This window comes from Nesoenas mayeri, assembly GCF_963082525.1.
Source record: "Nesoenas mayeri genome assembly, chromosome: 26".
NCBI lineage: Eukaryota > Metazoa > Chordata > Aves > Columbiformes > Columbidae > Nesoenas > Nesoenas mayeri.
In genome coordinates, this window is record NC_137552.1 from 6,362,329 (window position 1) to 6,389,100 (window position 26,772).

The 26,772-nt window shown below is 50.1% G+C and overlaps 2 protein-coding genes across 9 annotated transcripts in view; both read right to left on the reverse strand.

Annotated features, from left to right (window-relative positions):
* Window positions 1–10,670, reverse strand: part of KANSL1 (KAT8 regulatory NSL complex subunit 1) — a 64,948-nt gene extending 54,278 nt beyond the window's left edge. For all 3 annotated transcript variants that reach the window (XM_080359643.1, XM_080359642.1, XM_080359641.1), the window contains exons 1-2: window positions 10,290–10,670; window positions 671–2,057 (exon numbers count right to left, since the gene is read on the reverse strand). In XM_080359643.1, the coding sequence (XP_080215769.1) occupies window positions 671–1,974 (1,304 nt within the window). In that variant the 5' untranslated portion in view covers window positions 1,975–2,057; window positions 10,290–10,670. The remainder of the gene's footprint in view (window positions 1–670; window positions 2,058–10,289) is intronic.
* A 10,975-nt stretch (window positions 10,671–21,645) lies between these two features.
* CDC27 (cell division cycle 27) overlaps window positions 21,646–26,772 on the reverse strand; it is a 32,623-nt gene continuing 27,496 nt past the window's right edge. For all 6 annotated transcript variants that reach the window (XM_080359804.1, XM_080359803.1, XM_080359802.1 and 3 more), the window contains one exon: window positions 21,646–24,328. In XM_080359804.1, the coding sequence (XP_080215930.1) occupies window positions 24,246–24,328 (83 nt within the window). In that variant the 3' untranslated portion in view covers window positions 21,646–24,245. The remainder of the gene's footprint in view (window positions 24,329–26,772) is intronic.

The following is a 26,772-nucleotide window of genomic DNA, read 5'->3' on the forward strand; positions in this document are numbered from 1 at the left end:
TGACACCTAATACTTACGCAAACAGAATCCAGTTAACAACATAATTATGAGGCTGTTGTCATAATTTAATGCAACTCACAGACAAGAAGAAAATGCACAACAACAATTTCCCAGACTCAGGAAGAGAACACACTCACTTCACACTTCCACTGGCACTTCAATCAAATCCTTTCAGAGGGCTTTTTCCAGGCAGCTTAACAACAATAACAACAAAAATTCCCCCGTTGCAACTATGCTGTCAGCTACGAAGATTCAGGCTGGCCTTACTTTACATAACTGTTTCACAATAAAGATTCCCACTGTAAAAAGACAAACATTTCATTTCAGGGGACAGGTCCAACACATCACAGAGAGAACTGCTCAGAGTATTCCAGGTTCGTATCTGTGGCGTGTTTGCACCACTCCAGCCAGCCAGCATTTCCAGGACCTGCTGCTCCACAACACCACCAACAACTACTGTATGCACAAAGAATTTTATCTCCAATGTTGCATGTGCTGCCCGAACTAGGGAGTGTGCTGCAAATCACACCACACTAGTTTTAACAATTACTTCTTTGATCTAAGCCCATTAAAAAAAGAAGTGTTCCTACAAAAACCAGATTTTTGCATCTGCCACCTTTCACCTCATTTTCCCCCTACCAGAAGAAAGCAAAGCATGACTGCTACTTACAGTGGTACATGGGGTTGTTCAGGGTCTGCTTTGGTCAGCTCCTCCTCTTCAACATCAGACTCTCCTCCTGAGCTGCTGTCGGTGACATCCGAGTCAAACGCTTGTTCACTGGATCTCAAGTTGGCCACACCACTGGCCGTGAATCTCTCCAGTTCTTCCGATATTGAATCGCTCTTCAAGAAGCTGCTTAGGCCTTCTGAAGTAGCTGTCTCACTCGGGGCTTTCCTCAAGGCTGCTTCAGCTTTTCTGGTCAACATCAGCTGGCTTCGATGACTCAGGGGGTCCAAAGTTGGAAGCTTGCTTAGAGTTTTCTCCAAGAAGCCACCCAACTGCTGCTGGATGTGTCTCTCCACCTGCTTTGCCTGCACCACCTGCAAGCGCTTCTGCAGCCTGCGGGCCCGGTTCTCAATGTCTGCCTGCCGTCGCAGCAATGCCCTCGTCCTCATCTCGGAGTCGAGAGCACTGTGGTGACCAACCAACAGAGGAGGTTTCTGCTCTTCCAAGTTACTGCTCCCAAAGTCAGAGTGACCAGCAACACTGGGCAACCGAGTCTCTCCACTGCCACCCTCAAGCACTCTCTGTTGCTCCATAGAATTGAGGGAAGATTTGTTTGCAGTGCTACTATTGCTAAATGGAGTTGTGTGCTCTGCATCAAGGCTTCTATGCGGAAGAGTGCAATTGGTCAAACCAGCCTTCAAGTCCCCCAATTCAGAACCTCCTGCATTATAGTCAACACCCTGGAGGGCAACAGAAGGAGGAGCACATTTCCCACCATTCAGAGAACTAGAATTTTCACGGTCTGGATTGTTAGTTTTGGCCAATTTCTTGGCCAAGCCATTTACAGGCGCTTGCGGGAGAGATGGCTGGCTATTAGTACTCATTGTTTTTAGATTCTCCAAAGTGAATTCCAACACTGGTTGCCTCCCCAACAGATCACTTGTTTTCAAGAAGGACTGAGATAAGAGAGAGTGAGATTTAAGGACTGTCTGCTTGTTGAAGACTCCTTGCAGCTTCAGAGGCTCTTTTGAAGAAACAGATGTTACATCTGAGCAGAGATAAGAGGCCACTAGCGGCTGCAGCTTGCCCAGCTCTTCCTTCGTAGGGTTGTTTCGGAAATCTAAACCAGGATCCTCTGAAGCAAGGGCTTTCCTTTTGGTGCCGTTGGCAGCCAGGAGGATGTTGTTGGCGTTTCCGTTGCTCTCGGCGCTGCCAGGCGACAAGGTAGAGGACGGGGGAGCCAGCTTGAATCGGATGTGGTGAGCTTCAGCTGCTGCGTCAGTGAGAGCGGGCGCCATCGCAGCCATTCAGCACAGCGAGCCGGGCAGCGCAGCCTCTCCGGGTGCCGCGGCCAGCTCCACCGCCTCCCGCTGCCGCCCCCGAGCGCAGCCTGCAGACAGGAGAGGAAAACAGAAAGTCAGGCATCGCGCTTACAGAAGACAGAACACACAGCACGGACAACAGCAGTGACACCTATCAACTTGACACTCGTGGTAAGGCCACGCAAGGTCCACGTTCAGCACAGCACCCTCCTCTCTTTGTGACCACCAGCCCTGTGCTCAGAGGAGCCATCCGGGCAACAGGCAGCTAAAACAAAAGCAGCAACACACAAGCCGGTCCTCAGGATCCCCCAGAGCCGGTTGCCTGCCGGTAACCACCATTCCCACCTCAGCCCATCCACTGAGCACAGGCCCTGGTTACACCTATTCCTCAATGCCAGCAGCTCACTAACTTCATCTGGAAAATCCTTGAGCTACATTTATAAAACAGTTTTCACTGCTTCTGTTGCCAGCTCAGATGCGTTAAAAATGACGAATTAGAACTATAACACATAACAGAGACAGGGCTTGAGGAGAACAAATCTCCGTATGCTTAAACTCTCCAGTGGCTAAAGAAATCCCACCACCCCACACCCACCGGCAAGCCCACCGCTTCCCAGAAAGCCTTGGGTTTTAAGAAAGTCGTTTCCCTGGTGCACATGAAACCAGCTTTCCCAGAAGTACATTTCTGAATAAGCCAGGTGATTTCCAGTATTGCTATTCCCATTTCTCTTTTAAGAACATGGATAAAGATTAACCCACATGCGCACCGTGACAGAGCAGTTCCATGCTCAGACTGCAAAAGCGAGCCATGGCTTAACTCAACTAGATCAAACAGCTTAAGAGAAATAACCAAAGGCCTTTCATTCACGGATCCTGTAACTATTTCCCACCCACCTTCAAGTTTCTGGTTATTTACCTACCTTCTTTACCACTAGAAGTACCAGTGTTTTTTAACGCCCTTTTTTAAACTGCATTCACATAGCCCACAGTACAGGCTGTGCTACAGTTACAAGTTACTTTATTTTCCTTTTGCTGCTAAAGCTATTTCAACGTAAATTTAATAATAAAAATTTGCCCTGATCTCTTGCCTGATACGCCAATCCTCTAATTTCATGTAAATTTGCATCAGCTTGTCATAGCTGTTCATTAATGCATTCCAATGTCCAAATGAATACGCCACTTTACATGAAAAGTGAGAATTATCTAAAGTTTGAATACGTTGAATGAGCAAAGCTGAGCAGTCGGTGCTGCCTCCAGCCTGGCTCAGCTGCACCGCAGTCGCTCCCCAGCACCACACCAGGTACTTCCCCACAACAAGGGAACACAGACAGACATCAGGGCTGAAAAACATGAAGCACTAAAACCTGAATGTTTGTGAAAAGGCAGGGATGAGTTAGAGAAACAAACCCACAGCCCACGGAGGGAAGGCCCACAGGACAAGCTCAGTGTCACTTGCTCTGTTCGGTTCCCAATGAGTGGGTACGCTGGCCAACTGGCACGCTCCTCGCCAAACGCAGTCTTGCTAATTAACTCTCTCGCCAAACACAGCTAGGTGACACAGAGGAAAAGGCAGGGCAGAAAGGATGCACTCGTGGAGGAACTGATAAAAACAGGTTTTAAGCTTTTGTAACAGAAGTACTCAGACACCAGAGATGAGTCCAGACTTCAGAAGTTCCCTGTTGACAGAACTTAAGTGTATTTTGTAACCAACTACACCTTGTCCTTACTGAAAAAAGGATAACTGCATTCCTAAAAATTTACTGCATGCTCACTGAAAACGGCTTTTAGTCCCCATTTGGGTCCATACAGACCTTTCATGAGCAATGATTATCCAGGGGGCAGGGGGGCTTTTAGTCCCCATTTGGGTCCACACAGACCTTTCATGAGCAATGATTATCCGGGGGCCGGGGGGGAGAAGGAACTTGCAAGGAAGTTTCCACTTGTAGCTAAGACGCCCTTGGGAGAGGAGGGAGGAACTGTGGGAATGAAGGACTTCCCCACTCCAGCCTCCGACCAAGAGCCTCACAACACAGCCACGCACACTTGGAATGACTGTTCTTAACAGGAGCTCTCAGTTCTGCGGAAATACATTGGTCTGTCTTCCGAAGGAGGACTCTGGATCAGCGCTCTTCACCACAGCATTGCAAGATACCGAGAGCAGCTTAGAAGATACACATATTGCAAAAAAAGCAGAAAAACCTACACCTGGTCCTCAATGCAATGATTCTTCACGAACATATCTGCACTGCAGCCATTTATGAGTTTACCTAGGCTGAAGAGTATTTTAGAATAAATTTGTAGGTCATCAACTTTAGTTAAATTAACAGAAGCAGAAAACAGAAGCAAAACTTTCACATTGCCTTTTCCTCCAGGTAAGTGTTAGGAAACTCACTTGGAAAAGAAAATCCTCCTACTAAGCTACTGCTCTAGATGCCTTTTGTTATCACCCTTCAACATTTTATGGTTTTAAGGTGGATGTTTATCAATTCAGAGAGAGATTTACATGAGAACTAACTCTCAAAGCTTTAATTAAGGAAACATGACAGGCAAGTACAGGATGATAAACTTATTGATAAGCCAGCAATCACATGCAGTTCGGCAGACCGTACACTTATAATGACCTACATAAACAAGCTTTTTTTTTAATATGTTAAGAACACATAGAAGAACAACAGATTTTTACAATATATACACAAGTACCTTACACATATACTAACACCGCAGGCTCGCACCTAATCTCTCTGGGAAAAGTAAGAATTTTAAGAACATGCCAGCGAACGGTGCCCGTGCACTAGAGCCGGTAAGAAAGACATCACCGAGCTCTGCTCTTACAGTCTCTCCTTCCGACCAGGGGCCCCCAGGATTTAAATGGAACCTGCCGTTCCCGCCGCTGGTCCGCGGGAGCACCTTTTGGCCGCTCTCCGAACGGGGCGCGAGGCCTTCCCGAGAACGGCCTCTTCAGCCTGCGAATCCTCACTGGACACAAACAAATCAAACCAACTGCATAATTTGATGGCAGAGAAGGTTTTATCAATATGATGTCAGAAGGAAAAACAAAAGCCACAAAGCAAGATAACTGTCATCCCCACAATCAAAAGTCTGGAAAGTTGAATTTTAGGCAAGAATGCCTTCACCTGGAAAATGAAGTGGCTGCAGATAAAAACACCCACTGCTGCTAAGTTACTCTTGAGAACAAAGTTGTTGTTTACAGTAAAAAACAAATAAATGTGGTTTAAAAAACAGTAACGGGGCACTTGCAGAAAGAGGCAGCCTGACAGAGGAAAAAAAAAGCGTCCTTGTGAAATCCAGGTCTCCCCCCGCCGAGTATCAGAAAGATTTTGTTTTTCTTTCGCATAATCTGGGCAAGTTGCCCAGGAAATATGAAAACCTGAACGCAGGACTCAGGGAGCAAGTCAAACAAAACACAGAATTGCCTTTTAACCGTAAAGACACATTTTCATTCACTAGGTGTGGTCGGACCTCATACAGACCTTTGTTCAAAAGCATACGATTGTTACTAAAACTTTTAAACCTTCCTGCCCCAAAAACTGCACCACTTTAGCACTTCCTATTTTAAAACATGGCACAGACTATCCCTACAAGAAGTCTTTTTAGAGTGCCTTGCGTTAACTGGCTATGTCCTCAAGAGGAAATAACAGAACAGAAAGGAGCAGAATCGAGTGTCTCCAATCACTAGGTCCCTGCCCAATCTGACAGACTGGTCTCCAGTCGAGTTTAAATACCTTGTTTTGAATGGAGTTCCTAACACAGTTCTCCAGGACGCATCTGCTCAGCTCACTGCACATCTCAGCCACACCGACTGCCGCGACCCAGCTGCAAACAAGGGAGCACAAACTCCCGAACAGAGGTGCTCGTTTCACAGAAGGTGATGTTCAACCACGCATCACAGGTTCCTTTTTATGGGCCGTAGCTACAGCCTGAACTCAGTTTGCTGTTTCTCATTTAGTGCAAGGCAACTTCATGGTAACTCTCCCCGCGGTAACCCCTGTCACTGCAGACCTCAACGGGAGGTTATAAAGATTTCAGAGACCGGACTCCTAATGTTTGACGAAGACTTCTCTTCTTCAGCTTTAAGATCCACCTTATGCTAGTGCCTCTGAGGCCTGAAGCAGCTCCTGATACGGAAGCATATATTATTAAACTTCAACACTTGTCTTTTTGCCAAATCTGCAAAAACTAGGTTTGCAGGAATGAACAGATGAGGATGCAGCCTGTTCGGGCCGAGAGCTAGTACCATTTCCTCTCTTCAGATTTGATTTTTTAAATCCTTTTTCCTCATTTTATTAGGTAAACAGCAGAGTTTCATCATTAAATTCAGGTACTGTGCCGTGAAAACTCTGTCCTCCAGAATTAAGTCTCACAGCTATTAGCATATCCCATTTCGCAGTTTGTCTCATTCTCTAAACTGAATTATACTTCGGCAGCCATCTGCTAACAGTGGTTCACGGGGGGTGACGCACACTTATCTTCTAACTTTATTTGAAACATGAACAGCAACTTATCCGAGCTGTCCTCTTCCAAAAACACAGGTGTGAACTCAGGCCGAAGAGGACATGTGCAACTTTTAATGGAATTATGTTTACTCAGGTCCTGCATCACTAGGACTCTCGCTGATTTGAGTATGACAACTTCTTGCTCATCTGAGAAGAAACAGAAAGCCTTTATTCCAATTTAAATGTTTTGTTACAGAAAACTGAGACCTTGAAGACGCAGCTAAACGGCTATATACAAAGCTGGGAAGGATTCCTGCTGAAAGCCTTGCTGCTTTTCATTCCAGATAGACATTGTATTCCTGGAAGTTATGAGCAGGGACACGGTATTTATAAAATGCACAACGGAAATGGTGTTTCTCAGATCACCTGCCATTCTGACTGCCCAATGCCGAGGCTCTTTTTAATGAAATGATAAATACTTTGAACAGAGGCATACGTGCAGAACTTACCTATTATTTGCTCTAATCAGTATGTGAGCCACCTGAGACACTTCTGCTGAATTACATTCCCATTTCACCACAAGTTGGCCCACCTGTTTCCTACACAGTCCAGTAAAAGACCAAACTAACAAAATGCAAAATCAGGTGCTGTTAAATTAGCGTGGGCAGAGATAATACTGACCTACTCTCAAAAAAACAGTTCAAGAAAAACATCATTTTCCAGAAAAGGAAAATTAGATGGAAGGGGAGTGGGGGGAGGCCCACAAGCCAGAACACATGCTGCTCGCCCTTTCTGCACCTCTCCCCAAGCTTCACCCTTTCACTGCCTCCATAGGATCTAAGAAGTCCCCAGGCCTTATCTTTACTTTGCTATACATTAAGTGTTATCCTCCCTGGAAAAGTCTTTCAGGTTCCTAAGGACACGCACCACTTGCTGCCTCAGCAGAAGAAGGGTGGAGTGCTAAAACTCCAGAGAGTCTTTGTTCAGAGTGTTCATTAGATAATGGCTGTCGCCTTCACAAAACACAGTTATAAACAGGGCCAAAGGAAGTGACTTTGGTCACAGAACTACTCAGTTTTCACCCTGGACTTGTGCGATGTCAGAATTTCATCAGTTCTCCAGTTACTGTCTGATCTCTTGAGAGCAAATGAGACTCAAATACAGCATTTAAAAAAAATAAAGTGAAAAAGAAAGGGAGGGAAATGAGCATAAAAGAAACACAGTCACATCTGCCTGGTCATCTCCTGCTTTATCACCTCTGAAGACGGAACACAAGTTATCCTCATTGCTAAATCATTACAAATCAGCTATAACAGTATCATAAGCAAGTTCCACAATTAACTGTTCCTGCAGCGCATCAATCCACTGAGCCCCACGCAGCTGTGCCACCTTGGCAGTGCAGCTACAAATAAAAAATGAAGAAAAAATCTCTCCTGCACCAAAACCCACCCGACCCATCTCTGCGCGCCCACCTCATGCGTGCCCATCTCTGCGCGCCCACCTCTGCGCGCCCATCTCTGCGCGCCCACCTCGTGCGTGCCCATCTCGTGCGTGCCCACCTCTGCGTGCCCATCTCGTGTGTGCCCACCTCTGCGCGCCCATCTCTGCGTGCCCACCTCTGCGCGCCCACCTCTGCGTGCCCATCTCTGCGCGCCCACCTCGTGCGTGCCCATCTCGTGCGTGCCCACCTCTGCGTGCCCATCTCGTGCGCGCCCACCTCTGCGCGCCCATCTCTGCGTGCCCACCTCTGCGTGCCCATCTCGTGCGCGCCCATCTCGTGCGCGCCCATCTCTGCGCGCCCACCTCGTGCGTGCCCACCTCGTGCGCGCCCATCTCGTGCGTGCCCATCTCTGCGCGCCGACCTCGTGCGCGCCCATCTCTGCGCGCCCACCTCGTGCGGCCACCTCTGCGCGCCAGGCCGACAACAGACACCTTGGGAGGGAAAACCGAGCTGCCGCGGGATCCTGGTCCCACGGGCAGCTCGGGGCTTTCCCAGCTTCACCTTTACAGCCCCTGCGTCCACTCCGCTGCTTCTTCTCCTCCGCTGACTTAAAAGGCTGCTGGCTTCTCAATTAAAGAAATAATCAGAGTGAACAACATTGCTACCCGCACCAGTCCTGTTCCAGAATAAAAATTCAAGAGGACTACACTAAAGCAGAGGAGGAGCACCAGAGGCTCCTCCATGAAAACAAAGGCTATAAAAAGGACAAATACAGTTTTAAAGAGAAAACGTTTTAGTAAAAACAGATCCTTGGATTCATAACTATGGCAGAGGTTTAGTCACACACACACGTAACATCTTAACCGCTCCCCCGAAGCGTTCCATATCCCTGCTGTCAGCGGGACCACGGCTGAAGTGCTCTCCTACTTTCCTACCTTGGAGAAATGGGCTTTTACCTCACCTTATTTTTAGAGGCACAGATCACACTGTACACAACACATGACATGATGTAACTGTGAACACAGACGTGGCCCAAACCAGTTCAAAATATAATGGTCAGTCAAAACAAATAAAGAACCTGCAGCTCCTCACATATCCTGACTGGTTACATAGAAAACTACAGTTTGTCATTCAAGTGCATTTTACATAACAGGCAATATAATCTCTAGTACCTGTACACAAATTTAACAAGCAGAGAGATGACACCTCGGTTTGTAAAAATGGTCTGAGTGAGTCTTTTTTTTGTAGAAAACAAGGCTAATTTCCAAAAAAATTGGCTGCTGTATTCTTCCTTTTACATGACCCCGATTTATAGCCAAAAGGAGGCAAATTTCTGGAAGATGCTAATCCCGTGATGGAAATAAACACACGTACCGATCACGGAAAGCATTTCGGGATAGCTGTGCTCTTCCAGCTTGTTTTGAGAAAAATAATTCCGGATCGGCAGGGCCGGTTCGGAGAACAAAGCAAAAAAGAAAATAAATACAGGAAAATGGTTTAGCAGCTCAAACCCACATGAAGAAAATACGTTATTTTCTATACCCCCAGAGAAGGCGGAAAGCGCCCCGTGACACATCCTCGGTTCCCACAGGCAGACACCGGTGACAGCGCCGGGAGCCGCCGGGACTACCGGAGACCGCTACGGTAACATTTCGCAGGCAGATCCGGGACAGAGCAGCTGCTCCCGTCCTCGCGTTAAGGTTATGCAATTTTTGTTTTTTCTGTTTACTTTTAAAACTTCGCGTGTGCCCCCCGCAGGTTCGGGAGGGGGGACACCCCCCCGCAGGTTCGGGAGGGGGGACACCCCCCCGCAGGCTCGGGAGGGGGGGACACCCCCCCGCAGGTTCGGGAGGGGGGGACACCCCCCCGCAGGCTCGGGAGGGGGGGACACCCCCCCGCAGGTTCGGGAGGGGGGACACCCCCCCGCAGGTCCGGGAGGGGGGACACCCCCCCGCAGGTCCGGGAGGGGGGGATACCTCCCGCGGGCCCTCCCCGGGGAGCGCGCCCGGGCGCTGCCGCCGCGGTACCGCCGCCCACGTGACGGGCCCCGGCCCGGCTCGGCGGGACCCCGCCGCCCACCCGGGCACCAGCAGGGCGGAGATTTCAATTTAAAGTGGCGCCATTCCCCCCACCCTGCCCGAGTCAGCCGCAGCCCCGGGGGCGGCGGTGGGGGGAAAACGGGCCGAAGGGTCAGCCCGTCCCCGGTTCCCCCGCCACGACCCCCGCACTTTCCCCAGCACCGAGGGAGGGGGGGAACGGGTGCGGGGGAGCCCCCTCCCGCCGGGCGGAGAAGTTGGGGCGCGGCGGCCGCCCCGCAGCGGGGCCCGGCGGGGCGCGGCGGCGCTAACAAAGGGGCGGCTGGGGAGGCGCGGGGCGCGGAGCGGCGCGGGGCGAGCAGCACCTACCACGTGACGAGCGGCGAGCGCGGTCCGGGCGGGCTCGGCCCCCCACAAAATGGGCGCAGTTTGCAAACAAGCCCCGGCCGAGGAGCAGCCGCGGCGCCGCAACCGGGGCGGGCGCCGCCAGCCCCGGCCGCAGCCCCGGCGGCCCCCCCCGCCCGCTCGGGCCCGCCCCGGCGGCAGGGGGGATGGGCTCGCCCGTCTCCCTCGGCGGGCGCAGAGCGGCGACCGCAGTCCGGGCTGGGGCGGGCGGGGGGTGGGGAAGCGGCCCCCCCACCCCCGGCTCGGAGCGCTGGGCGGCGGCGGGGCGGGCCCGGCGAGCGGCGGAGCGGGCGCTGCGGCGCTTTTCTTCTCCCCCCGCTCCCCCCCGCTCCGGGCGAGCGCGGCGGCGGCGCGGCTCGGAAAATGGCGGCCGGGCTCCTTCTCTGCCCTCCCCCTCCCGTCAGCCGGAGAATGCACCGGAGGGGGGGGGGGGGGGAGGAGGAGGGGGACGCCGCAGCGCCCCCACTGGCTGCCGCGCGCACCGCGTCCGCCGCCCGCCCGCAGCCAGGGGGCCCCGCCGAGCTCCCGCCGCGCGGAGGAGCTGCAGTGCGGGAGGGGCGCCCGCCGCCGGGTGGGGGAGCACAGGGGCGGGGCGGACTCGTCGCCTATTGTCCGGCCGCCGCGCACGCCGCTGTGGGCGGCTGCTTCCCTCCCGCCGCCCGCCAGGGGGCGCCCGCCCCGCAGCGCGCAGGCGCATCCGGCCCTGCTGACGGGCGGGGCTCCGCAGCACCGCGCGGGGCACGCCGGGAGGGGTAGTCCCCCGCACACGCCTCCCGCCACGTGCCGCCGTCCCGCCGCGGGTCCGGCCGAGCCCGCGGAGCCTTTCCTGCTGCCGCTTCCCCGCCCAGAACCGACGCTTCTCGAGATCCCTGCAGAAAAGCTTCCACCGTTCTAAGTGGCTGCCCACAAAAAACACATTTCCCTCCTCCATCTCCACCTGCAGTCCCAGGAGGTTTTTACTGGCTCATTTCACATTCCCTCTGTCAGACTCTCCAGTTTTATCCCCCCAAAATTCTGCTCAAGAGTCCCATTTAAGTCCCTAAATCCAGAGTACCCCAAAACACCCGCCGCCAGCACAGCTCTGAGAAGCACTACTGCAAAACGCAGCCCTGGCCGCGCGGCCTCCTGCGCCATCAGCCCCGCCGGCTGCTGCGCCATCAGCCCCGCCGGCTCCTGCGCCCCCGCCCCAGCACTGACCGCCCCGCCGCCGCCGCAAGGAGACCCTGGGCTGGCAGCCGCGGGAGCGCGATCTGCGCCCGGCAGAACGGGGCTTCTCGAACCACGCCATAGGGGCGCTTTCCCACCCCTGTGACAAATTCTATCTCGCTCCATGCGCAGAACGTGCTGAGAGGCAGCAGAGGGGGAAGGACAAAGTCTGCGACTGCAGCAGCTATTTCACCTCTTTGACCTTCAGTTTCGCCACTCGGGTGAGGCCGATCGATCCCCGTGCACTGGAGCCAAGGGGTGCACGTTCAGCATGACGTCCCGGTTAAGACAAAGCCGCTCAGTATCACTGCCAGGCAAAAGCACCCTCCCTGCTCAGGCGAGCCTGCGTGTCAATTTTGATTTGATATCTATTGCAGACAGCAGGCTACTTTCCCCTCGCTATAGCTATGCTGCCTCTACAGTGGGAATGCAGTTATGCCAATAAAAAAGCACTTCATACCATTATTTGTCTGCAAAGGCAAAAGGCTACAGCAGTGCATGCTGTGATACACCATGAGAGAGGAGTCTTTGCCCTAGGGACCTGGCTTTAGAGCAAAAAATAACAGTTGTACTGTCTCGACTGCAGAATGAGGTAAAACCTATGATAGAATTTCCATAGTCAGTATGAGCAATCCTGATCTGGATTATGCAGCACATGCAGGCAAGCTTTTCTTCCTCCTCTTGCTTCAAATCCTACCACCACAAAAGCAGACAAACAATGCTCCCCTCCCTGAAAAAGCATGTGATACTACTTGCTCTTTAAAATACAACATAGCACTTAACAGATCTTGGCACGGAATTGTGATTACAGCTGGTTTTGGGATCAGGAAATCCACGGGCAACACATTGCATTATTCTTCTCAAGGGCCACCTTGAAGGCCACCTATGAACACCAGGTACCCAGCTGCAGCAATTTCATGCAGTACCTTGGAGAGAGAAAAAAGGTCTAAGGACCTTGAACAGGGCTTTAAGTCAATGATGCAACAGTGCCAAAAAGCACGTCACGACAGTGCTATCAGCAACCCCACATCCAGCACAGAACCAGGTCACAGGGAGAATATATTCTATTCTTAAGGGTAACAGAAACACCGTTTCTGAAGGATGGCTGCATCATGAAATCCTACAGCAGCTTCGTGCTTTCCCCGATCCATCCCTCCCTGCCACACTCGGGCAGCTCCTCAGGAAGCCAGGACACAAGACGGTACAGCATCGCAAATACCTATGACTTTTCTTTTTCCTCCACGTTGTACAGAAGGGCCCAACTTCCCAAAGTCCTCGTGGGAACTTCTGTTTGTACCAGTGTGAGGAATACAGTGAAGTACTTTCCAAAGAAGAACAGCAAGCTGAATACTCACAGTAAAGCACCCTGAATTTTTAAGCTGTTAGTCTAGCTGGGGGCCAGTAGCCAGGTTTTATCAACTTGCAAGGGGTAAAGCACCCAAATCTACATTTAGTTATAACCCTGCACCATGTAGGTCCCCATGAATTGCCAACAATATTATCATGTTGGCTTAGATCCATCCAAAACACACGTATGAAGCTGCACAAGAGGTACAAGAATAAGCCTCAGATGCTATCAGTTTTCTTGGGTATTTGCTTAAGATCCACCATGATGGCAGGAATTAAAGCAATGCTTCTTTTGGGGAATCGGTATGCTTTGTGCAGAGCACACTATATGTTCCCAGACATTTAATGATGGAAGCGGTAAAATTAGACACCCATGAATAGCAGAATAAGTCAGGTGATGGCACACTTTTTAAAAGTTGCACTGCTTCCATTTCAGGTTATAGGTAGTTATATCATGGGAAAAGAGGAGGCAAAAAAAGAAAAAAGGGGAAGGAGAAGGGAGGGAAAGGTGATCCTACACTAACTATGTAAAAGCCCGTGTCTTACAAAAACCGTGAGACATATGCTAATTGAGTTTTAGGGGAAAACCCTTTCAAATCTCAGCTCTGAAAAACACCTCATGGGTTTTATATAGTTACAGCATAGACATTTCACACCTGTGTTTCCACTGCTACCAGTGACGTTCAGTTCCACTGTCTGACAAAAAAAAATTAACCAGTTTTCACATAAAGAAAAGTTACAGGAATTAGGAACCCAGCAACTGGTAACAAGCACGGTTGGTTATGCCACGAGCAGCACGGGGCTGAGAGGGAGACCAGATTTATACCTGCTGCGCAACTCAACCTCTCCTCCATCCTCCAGCTGGAAAATCTTGATGTACTTTATTCACAAGTCACGCCTAAGGCTCACATAACATCTTCAGATTCAACTTGCACCAAATCCTGCACCTCACGCTCCCTCTCACGAGTCAACAGCAAACCTGAGACCTCCCAAGGCTCCCGCCGCTGCTGACACTGGGATGCAAAAGCCTCTGCCACGGGCAAGATGGACACCGGTTTTAAGAGCCACTGTCTGTTAACTAACATTATAGGCTTCTTTTCCACGTAGCTTTTCTCAGATTCGCTGTCAGTAGAATCAGTTTCTGTTTCTGCTGTGTGGCACTTGGAACAATTCTATTGCTGTTTGGATTTCCCAACTCCAGGAAAAAAAAATTACTGCTCTATTGGTAGCTGCTTATAGTTCAGTTTAATCCCAAACCAAAGCAGCAGTTTAACCAGATCAAACCATAGCAAATAACCAGGATAAGAGATGATTTACTCTGGTCATGCTCAAGAGTCACCTAGCACCTTGAAATCAGAGCTCTGCTCTGAGAGCTTCTGTTCCAGAGGGAACACAATCTGCAAGTCTCTGAGCCCCAGCTTCCAGGGCTTCACACGAATTCCTCAGTCCTGGCCAAATTCACCTGCCTTCAAACCCTCAGCAACACGGGCAGACATCAAACATCATAGGCGGAAAAAGCAGAGTCCCTGCATGCCATCCTTATGAACAACACTTCCTGTGACAAGCCTAGTGCAGGAGAACCAGCGTGCAGACAACTGCAGGGAAGTGGCGTCGAGAGTAGAAAGGCGGTGAGTCCCCCACTTCTGTGGCCCCGCCACAGCACAGAAACCCTCCGTCCCCTCTAAGAAGCTGCAGGTAAAGAGCTTTATAAAACTTAAGGGCAATAACAGAGTTGGCCGCTTCCATGATGAAAAAGCATTGCAAGCTGTCACAATAATACTAGGCACTGGAGTTTGAGTCCAAGTCAGCATACAGGATATAGAAGCACTCAAATACATATTAATCAGAGGCTTAAAGCAATTGGCACAGGAAGAGATGACACACTCATACATTCAAAAGAACACGGTCCAACTAGATCCTTGCCACGAGAAGCAAACACCTCTACATGTAAATGCTGAGCGGATGTGACAGCCCGACACATCCTCCTCAGCAGGCTCAGGTGTGACCCGCGGCCACGGCCCTGCTCCTGCCAGCCCGTGGGAAGCAGAAGGGACGCAGCGTCACCCTCCCCCACACGCAGCCCTGACCCTCTCCGCTCAAAACGCAGGTGCCTTCAGCTTCCTGGCAAGTGCAAAGCAACAGTTCTCTCTCCAGCGGCCAGGCAGTGACACTGTCTCTCCATTTCACAACGGCTTAAACACTTAAATTTTACTCTTTTACTCCTCCAGGTTTTCCAGACTGAAGCACAAGGCTCATGAGCTTACATTTTACATCAGAACATTTTGTTAGAGCAATGCCACCACAGACTGCTGTAGACCTTCATTAGTTGGCATCCGCACCAGCGGACAAGACCCAAGGGCCACACCAGTATCCATAGGGGTGTCAGGCTCCACACAGCCATATACTAAACCCCCATTTAGCCAACACATCAGCCTCTGGCACTCTGGAAACAAGGACCAGTTTCCAGATAAACTACCTGCTGACTTCCTGCCACTTTCAGCAGGAGTTGTTAGAACACAGACTTCCAAGAAATTTAGTGATAACCTCCAACATCTGTAATAGGGAGCGTTAATTCCTTTTTGAAACCTACACAACAACTTACTGTTACCATGTATGTGCAGAATAAGAGACTTTACTGTTGTGTTAGCCAACTGGAGATCAGATACCAGAGCAGATTTGTCCAAGGTCAGTGTGAAAGGACTCAGTAAAGATTTTCAGTTTTCCCATTACAAGGGAATTTGTCCAAATTCAGCCTACATAACTGGCATAAAGTCAGGCTGCTTTGTCTTGTAGATTTATAAAAAGAGGGAAATATCCTTTGATTCAGCACTTCCCTTTAGGTTTTATTTACCTTCACAGAACTTGATTGCTGTACCCAAGTGTTTAGGACACAATTCTTAACATGTAATAACATCAGCAAGATGAGATGACTTTTCAAAATAAGCATTAGCAAACCCTTGCTGCCTTCCACTCCAGACCCAGAACCACCAAGGCCACTTTACACACGGGGAAGGAAGCCAAGGCATGGAAATGTGAGCATGAAAACCCAGGTTTACACTTTAAGTTTTCATGGGACAAAGCTACAACCATCCTGGCAGGCACACGCAAAACTCTCTAAATCTTATAAATGCATATATAAGCCAGATTACATGAGCAAGTAAAAAGGATCTGGTTGATGTGGTTTAAGAACACAAGCAATAAGGTAAAAAGTAGATCGTTCCTCTTCTGGCGTCACACCTGGATGGCTCGGTACTGCTGCACACAAGGACAAGCAATACCAGGAAATACATAACACACGCTGTCAAGGGGAGGCTACACATCCCTTCGCTACACACAGGCAAGGGAATGGTTTTGGAAACACCCTGTACACACATGGGATGAGAATCCACATTTTCAGCTGTATTCCCAAACCTCCATTTTAAAGTTACACATTAATCAAGAAACTACGTGCATGGCCCCAGACTCATCCCGCACCGTCGGAAACTAAAACGGCGCCCGCAAACGCAGCTCCGCGTGTCCGGCCCCACCGGGGAGGGGAGGGGAGAGCGGGAGGCCGTACCTCACTGGGCATCTTGGCCAGGCCCATCCTTGCCACCTGCGGTCCCGGCAGTCAGCACGGGGGGGACGGCCTCTGGATCCTTCCAGCCGCCGCCGACGCCTGGGAGGTCCAGAAGTTTCTTATTGATTTATTTGAGGTGAAAAAATCTGGGGCCTGGGGATAAAAAAAAGGGCTGTCAGCAGAGAGGGGGCAGAGCCCGCGCGAGCCCGGCTCTTCCAGCCCCCCCTTTACCTCCATCCCGCCCCGGGCCGGCCGACGGGGACAGGGCCCGGTAGCGCCCGCGGGCCGGGGGCGCGGGGGGCTCCCACCCCCGGATCCTTCTAGAAGCCCCTCCAGGCCCGGCCTCGCTTCCCCAGGCTAAAATGGAGGCCAGGGGCGGGAGGGGTAGGGGGGGTCCCCGCTCCGCACGGAGCCGGCCCGCCCCCCCCCGGGCAGCGCGGCGGGGCGGAGCTCTCCCTGGCGCCCCGGGCCCTGCGGTCGGGCCGCCCCCCCCTGCGCCGAGCCCCGGCCGCCAACTTGCCCCGGCGACCGCGGGAGGAGCCGCTCCCCCCCAGCCCCGCCGCGGCCCGGCCCCCGCAGCCAAGTTGCGGGACGACGGCGGGGAGAGGCAGCGCGCGGCTCGGCCTGGCGCTGCCCGCGAGCGAAGCGCCCCGGGCAGACCCCCCCCCCCCCGCGCTGCGGACCCCCCGGGCCGCCCCGCACGGACAGCGCCGCACCCCACACCTACCTGCGCCGCTCAACCAGCCTTGAAGTGGGCACCTTCCGCCCTCCCCCGTCCCCATTGGCTGAACGCGAGGCATGGGCTCGCCCTATTGGCCGCCGACACGTCAGTCAGCGCGGGCGGGGCGGGGCGGGCGGTGATTGATGCGGTGCCGCGGCTCGCCCCCTGCCCGGGACCCCCCCCATCCCCCCGCTCCGCGTCCCTGGGACAACCCCCGCCCGCCACCTCACGGCGCTCCCCACCCCCCGGGGCCGCCCCCCCGGAGGCAGCGGCCCGCTCGGGAGGAGCCGGGCGTTGGGCCGTCTCCCGGGGCAGCCGCGGGTCCGCCCGGGCCGCGGGACCGACGGCCGGGGGTCGGCGGCGGCCTCGCCGCGGGGGTGACTCGGCCGTGAGGAGGCGCGTCCGGCAGGCGACGGGGCACGTCTGCCCCGCAGGTGACACCGGATCGTGCCCACGGAGGACGCGAGGCGTCCCGCGGGCCACAGGCCATTCCTGATCCACGGGTGACACAGGCCCACATCCACGGGTGTGGAGGCATGCCTGCCACACAGGTGACACCAGGCACCTGTCCCACAGGTGACACCGGGCCTGTGTCCCATGAATGACATCAGGCTTGTGTTCCATAGGTGACACAGGCTCCCAATGCATGAGTGACACCAGCTGCACGGCCCACAGGTGACACCAGGGCTGCAGGGGGTCTGGCATCGCTGCCCCGTGTTCCACCACCTGTGGCCATGCCCAGGCTGGCCCTGAGCTGCACTGCGTCTCCCACGCTCCAGCAGCTGATGTGACCAGCAGCAGCTCCATCGGGTGCCCCGTGAGACACTCGCTGCTGAACGCAGGGTGATCTTCCGTGCAAACTTCTCCCAGATAAGGAAAACCCTTCTGCTGGCTTCTCCTCCTGCTTGCTTTTGCGGGGACACACAACAGCTGTGCTCTTCACGCAGTTGCTTCCACTGCTGCCTTTTTTTTTTTCTTTTTTTTCCCCCCCGTCTTTTAGCTTTTATCCCCGTGATGGGCTGGGTTTAATTCAAGTAAGAGGCATGACTCCTTGTCCCACAGGCCAAGGATGAGACAAGCTCTGTCACTTTTCGCTGATGGCCCTTCTGTGTGACAAGAGTCCCTGTTTCCCTTTGTGACAGCAGAGAGGATGTTTGAGATGCTCCAGCCACACCAACAGCAGCACCAATATCAGGGACAACATCCTTGTCCTCAGTGCCCTACTCTGCCCAGAAATTCCCAGGATGTTTCGCATCATCAAAAAATATCTCCAATGTCTGAGCAAAGCAAAGAGTTCTGCTGGTTGGATCAAAGTGAGAAAGTCCCACTTCTGGCTCCTTGGGCAAACCAAGCTGTGATGGGTTTTAGCAGTGGTTTCTTGCCCCAGCACCTTCCTGAAGTCCAGGAAGGTCCAACCACCAGATGATGCTGATGGAGGGAGGGACATCACTATACCCCAAAGACTTTATGCAGGATGAGCTGAACATTGGTAATTGATCTGCCTTGCAGAGGCAGGAGACACCCTTCTCTGTCAGAGGATTACCACCTGCACATGATTGGATACAAGCTGTCTTTTCCACTTCAGCAAGTATCTTCAATTTTAAGGACCAACATGAATTTTTCACCACCACTTCTAGTACAGGAGGATGCAGGGGGAAACTTCTGGCCCTACTCAATGTAGTAGCCAAACTCCTCTATTATTAAATAAAAGCTCATAGATGCCCTACACAGAGCAGCAGCATTAACGATCTGATGTACAGACACCATCCTCTGCCTCTCCTTCCCTGGGGAAGGTGGTTTCCATCTGGTGGTTGCAGCCAGACTGTTTTTCCTGGTTATCCAGGAAAATCCAGAATATGACTGTATTCTGCAGGCAACTGCCAGCAACGCAGCAGGTTGCCTTGAAAAAAGTGCTTAAAAGCAGGTGCGGTAGATGTGCCACTCACCCAGCACAATGGGGCTGAGAAATACCTGCCAGAAAGTGCCTTTTCTAAATCTGTTAAGACACATGAGAAACCAAGAGGCAGAAAGTAGCAAAGTAATCCTCTTGTCTTCTTAAGCTCCCTTTCCAAATGTCCCAACAACAAAGCACTTCTGTTGTTCTGTAAATATGAGAACATGAACTCCTGCATTTTGAAACAGGAGGAGATTTTTTTACCAATAAAATGTCTGAATGTAGAGATTGTCAGAAAGGAACTTGTGACTCTTTCCTGAACATGGTTTTCTGGGGTGCTTTTGATGGAATTTACCTTTGAAAGTGTGTGTTTTTTTCCTGACTTAGGAAACATTTCTGATGCTTCCCTTATAGGTACCATCAGGATATTTTAAATCCTTCCCATCATTGAGGCTCAATAAAATAGTCTGGACCAGGACAGCAGGTTCCAGATGAGAATGGGTCAGAGCATCACATGAAGGCGGGGGGCTGGACCCCAAACCCCCTGATGGATGGACCAGGAATGCAGCCAGAGCCACGGATTAGATGCCTGGACACCAGCAGGTACTGAAGCCATCAGTGCCCGTGCTTGCGTGTGCTGTGAGGCTGCAGAGGCACAGGGCACGGCCCAGCTGAGCCTCGCATCTGCTGAAGTGCTGAGAAACCCCAAAAAGCCTCAAACAGGCCCAGTCCCAGGTGAACATGAGAGGTGACTCTGGAGAGGGGATGGTCAACCAGCCCATGTCTTGCACATGTCATCCTGCCACACCTGCTCCACCGTTTCTCATCCATCTCGCGTCTCTGTTGCTCCTCAGCCTCCTTCACCCTTTCCTCACCTGTCCCATTTCCACCTCCAAAGGCTGTTCCTGGTCTGTGGCTTTGCTCCATGACCCTGCCCAGCTGCAGGTGTAGACACAGAGGCTGCAGAGACGTTTGCTCTGTGGATCCAGTACTGCCACCTTGGGCAAGGGACCAGGTCCCCTCCTGTCCTTGTTTCCACCACTGCAGGATTTCACAGCAAGGAACATCTCCCAGGATCCAAACTGACCGAGAAACCAGGTGCTCCACAAATATTGATTTGAAAAGCAGAGGGATGAAAGCAGCAGAGGAAGTAATTCTCCATGTTAATGTGATTTTAAACCTTGTTTCTCCGAGGATCAGGAGTACAGGGGTTCCTGGCTTAGAAACCTTGCTCTTCTGTTCCATTTAAAAAAATGAACCGGCACCTGCTCCTGAACCAGGCCTGACTCAAATAGAGTCACCGACTGTAACCAAGGAACAGAAAATACGGAGATGATGTAGCAGCAAAGTTACTGATGAAGAACAGAACGAAGCGTGATGTACAAGTAAGAAGCTGTAGGTGTTTACAAAGACCAAGTGTTTGTAAAGACCAACATGCCAAAAATATTCCTAAGCTGGAAATCCTGAGATATGAATAACTCCTGGTGTTGGTTGCACTGCTGCGATTCAGACACAGAATGAAGTATTGCAGCTTACAAGTCAGATTTCATTAATGCTTTGCCTTTCTCTGGAGACACCTAAAGCTCAACCTACCATTAACAAAGCTCTGTTTCACCACTAGAAAGCCTAAATCACCCGTACTTGAGCCAACACAAAGACACTGCAACTGAGTCACAGAAAGAATAACTTGTCTCCTGCTGCCATGTGCAAAGGAGGGCAAGAACTCTGCTACAGAGAATTTAACTGTGGGACTGCATTTGTACACCGAGTCATAGAAGTCCAGGGTTAAAAGAAACAAGGGAAAAAAAAAAAAAAAGGATGAGGCAACTAGGTCTAGGAAAGGGTTAAATTCAATGTCACACAGTCAAACGCGGCTCTCAAAAAATTACCGGATTAGGCCAATACAGTGGATGAAAATGAACATTAGCAGTTTTAATCCAAGATTACTGTACCTGTAGCAAGAGAAACTCCTACACAGCCATGAGCCTCAGCCTTCCCGGCACGCCGTTCCTGCAGGTCTGGAGCACAGCAACGTCCGCAACCACCTCCCTGCCGAGCCAACAGCAGCTGCAGCCTCAATGTTATGAGCTGCTATGGAAAGCAGAATAAAAATCATGTGTGTATATATACATATATAAAATCTGTTCCACACCTGGGAGCTTATTGAATCTCCTGTTGAGCTGCAGGATGTGAGCTGATGATGAACAGAAGTACTTGTGGAAAGCTCACACCCCACACCTCACCCAAAAACCTGGCCCAAAGAAATGGACTTGCAGCCTGTGGCAGATTCACAGGTGACACCAGGACAGACAGATGGACACAGGACAGAAACCAGCCCCACATGCCCCCAGGTGTGCCCACAAACCTCCTGCCCACCTCCTGAAGGATGAATCCCACCACTGACCCCAATGACTTGGGGATAAGGCTGCTTTTAAAAGTAGTTTATTTGGATTTTCCACATCCTTTAATGAATCACAAATATATTAACAGAAAAGACTTTTTTCCTAAGACTGTACAATTTTTGAAATAAAAAGTCAGGAAAAGCCCCTCCCCCCCCCCCCCCCCCCCAAAAAAAAAAAAAAAGAAAGAGGAAAAAGACAAATTACATTGTTTCAATGCAAATAGTACACACCACACCCACACTTTCCATTTTTTCATAGTTTTGTTGTAAGAAATGACAGTTCCCTAATTCTTTCAGTGAACACTCTTGCTTGAACCTGGCTGCCACAGCACCTTCACACTCACCGTCCTCCTAACTGTCCCTCTTCAAAGAGAGCAACTTTTCATCAATTAAATACTAATTTTGTGTATGTATTTAGAAGGTAAAATAGCAGCATGGTCTAAATGTTACTTGACATTCTTGGGGAGGTGGGGGGGAAGAAAAATCACTTTAAGGTATAATGTACATATAAAGCAAGGGACAGATTTAAGTGATAAATCTTGCAGGTAGCACGAATATCCTTCTAACATCCCAGCTGAATTAAGAGCTCCTTGCAAGGTGTTGAAAATTTTATTACAATTGTTCACGATTTTTAGAGAACAAAAGGAAAGGGAAAAAGGCACCTAATTTCCTAGATCTCTGGTCCCCATTTAAACAACAGCATTTGCTACGGAAAAGTCTTGAGAGTAGCACCTGCTTACTTGTGTTTTTTGCTTAAAAAATACTTTGGGAACCAAAAGGAAGCCAATTAACAAGTTAACTGGTGGCATTCACACAAGTGCTGCCTCCAGATCTTGTGCTGAGGTACTGCTGAGAAATTCCTCCCCACAGGGATGGGCACACACGGGAAAGACAGACACGGGACACCCAGCACGAGCTTGGCTGTGGGTCAGATCAGCTCCGGGAACCCGAGCTCCACGCGCCCCCGGGCGCGGAATCGCCCCGCGGGATCTGTTGCCACAACGCGCCGCGCTCGGGGCGGCTGAAACGCCTCATGATTTCCCAGTCAGTTCAAGAACTTCCAGACACAAGCTGATCAGAACGATGTGACAGAGGCACAAAGCTCCTTTAATATATTATCATTCCTCAGATTTTAGAGTTTCCTTTTCACACTATTAGGGGAGTTTAAGCCTATTTTTCACTGCTCATCCTCCCTCTGACTTCTAAAAAAAGACAAAAAAAAAAACCCAACACCAAACCAAACCAAAAACCCCCAGAGAACGAGACTTTTGCTCAGCACTTGAGGATTATTTCTCAAATTACACCAGTGTCTGTGTGGCTCGTGACCAGAGAGGAGCTGCAACAGAAAGATGTGCCGAGTGTAAACAAGGACAGAATTAAAAACAAAACAAAACAAAACAAAAAAATCAAAGTTCTCAACGTAACTAAAAGACCCCTAAAACCCAATACATTAAAACCAAACCAACACCAAAAACCCTATACCCAAACATTAAGACTGATCACATCTGTTGCTATGAAATTCATATCATTCCCAATTTATTATTCATAAATTGCTCTTTAAAACTGCTTATATCATACATTTTCTTTATCATCACTTCATAAAGGGCACCAGTTGTTGCTACAGAGAAAGATAATTCTGGACTTAACGTGGCGTAGCTTGCTGTTCATAGAGGCAGCCTCTGTAGAAGAGGAAAATAGTCCTAGAGTGAAAATCTTAACCGCATAAAAAAAAAAAACCAAAACAGATAATTGCACCTTTTTGCATCCTGCTTGGGCCACACTTCACAAAACAGCTTTAAAAAAACGATACTAATCTTAAACAGTTATTTGATGCATTTGACTGTAAGGTTCTGATTGCATTAAGGCTTCCACGGTCTTCCCAGTTTATCTGCTTAGAAACACACAGTCACTCTGGATTAAGGGTCTGATGTTTTCACACTACAGTTGTATCTACATCTCTCTCTTGATTTTGCCCTTTATTAATTTTTATTCTTAAAAGGGGAAGAATAAGTCAAGGGGTATATGAAAAATGAAGCATGGCGTTTGACTTGTTTCTTTGAAGTACAAAGTAAACACTGACCTTTCAGAAACTAGGTGAATAAATTAATCCTTGGTTAGAATATGAAAGCATTTCACAAAAGCTTTGATTCTGCAATGTGATTCTCCTGCTACGTTTCCACTCCTGCAAGTCTGCACTCTTGAGTAGGGACACGGACACTTTACGTTGTCTGACACGCTCCCAGTCCCGAGCACACGCATCGTGTTTGTTCACTGGAGACACTGCAGCTTTAAGGTCATTTACATTCCCTGGCATTTAGGTTACAATACAATATGCAAAAGTCTTTAACAGCCTGAATTTGTCAACACTGTCCTTGAAGAACTTGGAAATGAGGTTCAGCACTCCGCTTACCAAGAAAGAACCAAACTAAGACACATTTCTGGAAAAAGAACAAGAAACTGCTTCATTAGTACTATCCCCACATCTACCAGCTTCATTACAGCAAACCACAAGTCTTTCTTCCATGATATTTTTCCAGCAAAGCTGAGTCCAAAAATACCATCTTCTCCTCACTTTCATAAATGCATACGAGCCAACTAGCCAGACCAGTAGCAGCTGAATATTGCACTGCCATTAATTCTGTGTACAGTTTAAGTCTGAGCGGTGTTCTCATGGTGTCAGTGGAGAATAATGACAATGCTGGCTCAGTGATGTGAAGACCCAGGATGCGAAAGAAGGGGAGAACACAACAGTACCAGACACACACTCAAGCTCAGACACCGGCTTTTGGAGGTTAAAATTCATCACTTTCAACTGCGTGGAGCTGCGTGTCATCTGCATCCGTCATGCTGCTCTCTTGGGATTCATCTGTGCCAACTGGGAAGAAAAAGAAATACAAACTAGTCAAACATTACTGGGCTGCTTCTCTACAACCATTGTCCACCCAATCAACTCGAGCGTGTTGAAAGCACAGTGGTAATGGGTCGGAGCTTCCTCTCAGAATGCTTTAAAGCCATATGGTTTTCTCCTTTTTTCTTTATGGCTGACCCCTGTCAGCTTAATGGAGTCTAAATAAAGGTATTTAGAAAGGAATTAATACAAAGTACATATTAACATGTCACTTTAGCCACAGAATCAGATAATGGTTTGGGTTTAAAGGCCCTCCCCAGCTCCCCAGTGCCTCCCCCGCCATGACAGGGACATCTTCAGCAGCTCAGGGTGCTCAGAGCCCCGTCCAGCCTGGCCTGGGGTGTCTCCAGGGATGGTTCATCCACCACCTCTCTGGCCAACCTGGGCCAGGCTCTCACCACCCTCAGGGCAACAATTCCTTCCTCATGTCCGGCCTGAATCTCCCTCCTTTAGTTTCAAACCATCACCCCTTGTCCTGTCACAACAGGCCCTGCTGAAAAGTCTGTCCCCATCTTTCTTCTCAGCCCCTTTTAAGTACAGAAAGGCCGCACTAAGGTGTCCCCGGAGCTTCTCTTCTCCAGCGGAACACCCCAGCTCTCTCAGCCTGTCCCCAGCAGAGCTGCTCCAGCCTTGGATCATTTCTCTGGCTCCTCTGGCCGCTCTCCAGCAGCTCCATGTGCGTCCTGTGCTGAGGACCCAGAGCTGGACCAGCACTGCAGGGGGTCTCGCCAAAGCGGGGCAGAGGGAACAATCCCCTCTCTCCACCTGCTGCCCACGCTCCCTTTGATGCAGCCCAAGATACAATCGGCACATTGCCAGCTTATGTCCGGTCTTCCAGTACCCGCAGGTCCTCCTCTGCAGGGCTGCTCTTCATCCTTTCCTCTACAGCCTGTACTGACACCAGGGGTTGCCCTGACCCAGGTGCAGGACCTTGCGCTTGGCCTTGTTGAACCTCATAAGGTTCTCATGGACCCACTTCTTGAGCTTGTCCAGGTCCCTCTGGATGGTTCCCATCCCTCAGCAGTGTCACCTGCACCACTCAGCTTGGTGTCATCCCCAGACTTGCTGAGGGTGCACTCGATCCACTGTGTCATTGATGAAGACGTTAAACAGTACTGGCCCCACCTTCTGTTAAAATCTGAATTCTGACACCTAGCTAGGTAGGGATTAGTATGGAGGATTCCAAAATTGCCTTAGGAGCAGTTTAGCCTTCCCACTCCTTCAGACAGCATCAGCTCCCTGAAGTGCCCACATTAGTTACCCACTCCATTACTGCATCATGACCACTTAATTTACAATCAAATAACATTTAATTAGTAGTGTTAGGCAGCCTCTACTTAATCCCTGTGCCACGACAAAGAATACTGCATAAGAGATGTGGCAAGAACTCCTTTGAGTAAATGCACACAGACATCTCTGATGCTGAAGATCTACTCAGGCCTAGAGCTTCCAGGAAAAGTAGATTCCTACTGCTACTTGAATAACAACAGCATGCTGTGCACAGCATACAAGATACACGTGTACGTAGCGAAAGGCTACCCTTAAATATTTAACTTCTACGCTTGTTAAAACTTGTTAAAACAGTCAAATATCTAAGGATGGGTGGTCTTCACACACAGGAACATATGAGTCTGTTTTCCACAGTACAATTTAGCATATTCATTGTAAACTTTCAAATGCCCATGTTGTTTCATGTGGAGAAACACAGATGCCTTTGAATGCTTTAACGCAAACAATTTACAGGTTTCTGTACAATAGACACAGCGAGTCCCACGCTAGGCAGTTTAATGCACAAAATGGCTTACACTAGCTGATAAATTAAAACCAGTTCTGCTCCCACCCCCAGTACTACCTTAATTTACTTCAGCTTGTCTCATATGTCCTAAAAGAGTTGTTCAGCTGAAACTCAAACTCTTCTGTAGTTCACCTGCACAGCCAGGGAGACCAAATTGCTTACACACACCCTCACTCTGTGTTATTTTATTTTCTTTATATTTTGTCACTTATTGAAGTGGTGGTGTTTTGTGGGTTTTTTTTCAGATGTTGCTCCTCAGCAGTTCAAGTGCTCTGTCTCCATCTCCCTGTCAGAACCGTGCTCAGCCCTGGTGAGCCTATGTTCTAGATCAGCCCAACTACAACAGCAGGGGTAGAAAAAGCCACTTCCTAGTTCAGGAAGTGCGGCACAGTACAAGTGTCCGGTATTACAAAGCACACTGTACACAGGATCAATAAAAATCTACGTGATATACAGCAGAGAAATGTGTCAACTTTTTCAGTTGAAGATTTAGAATTACAGAAAGTAGCACACATCTATTAATAAGATCACCAAACCTGTTATTTTTTTCTTCGGGGGAAAAAAAGTTGCTTATGAGTATTTACTTTCTATCACTATTCCAGTCTGCAGAGGCCTG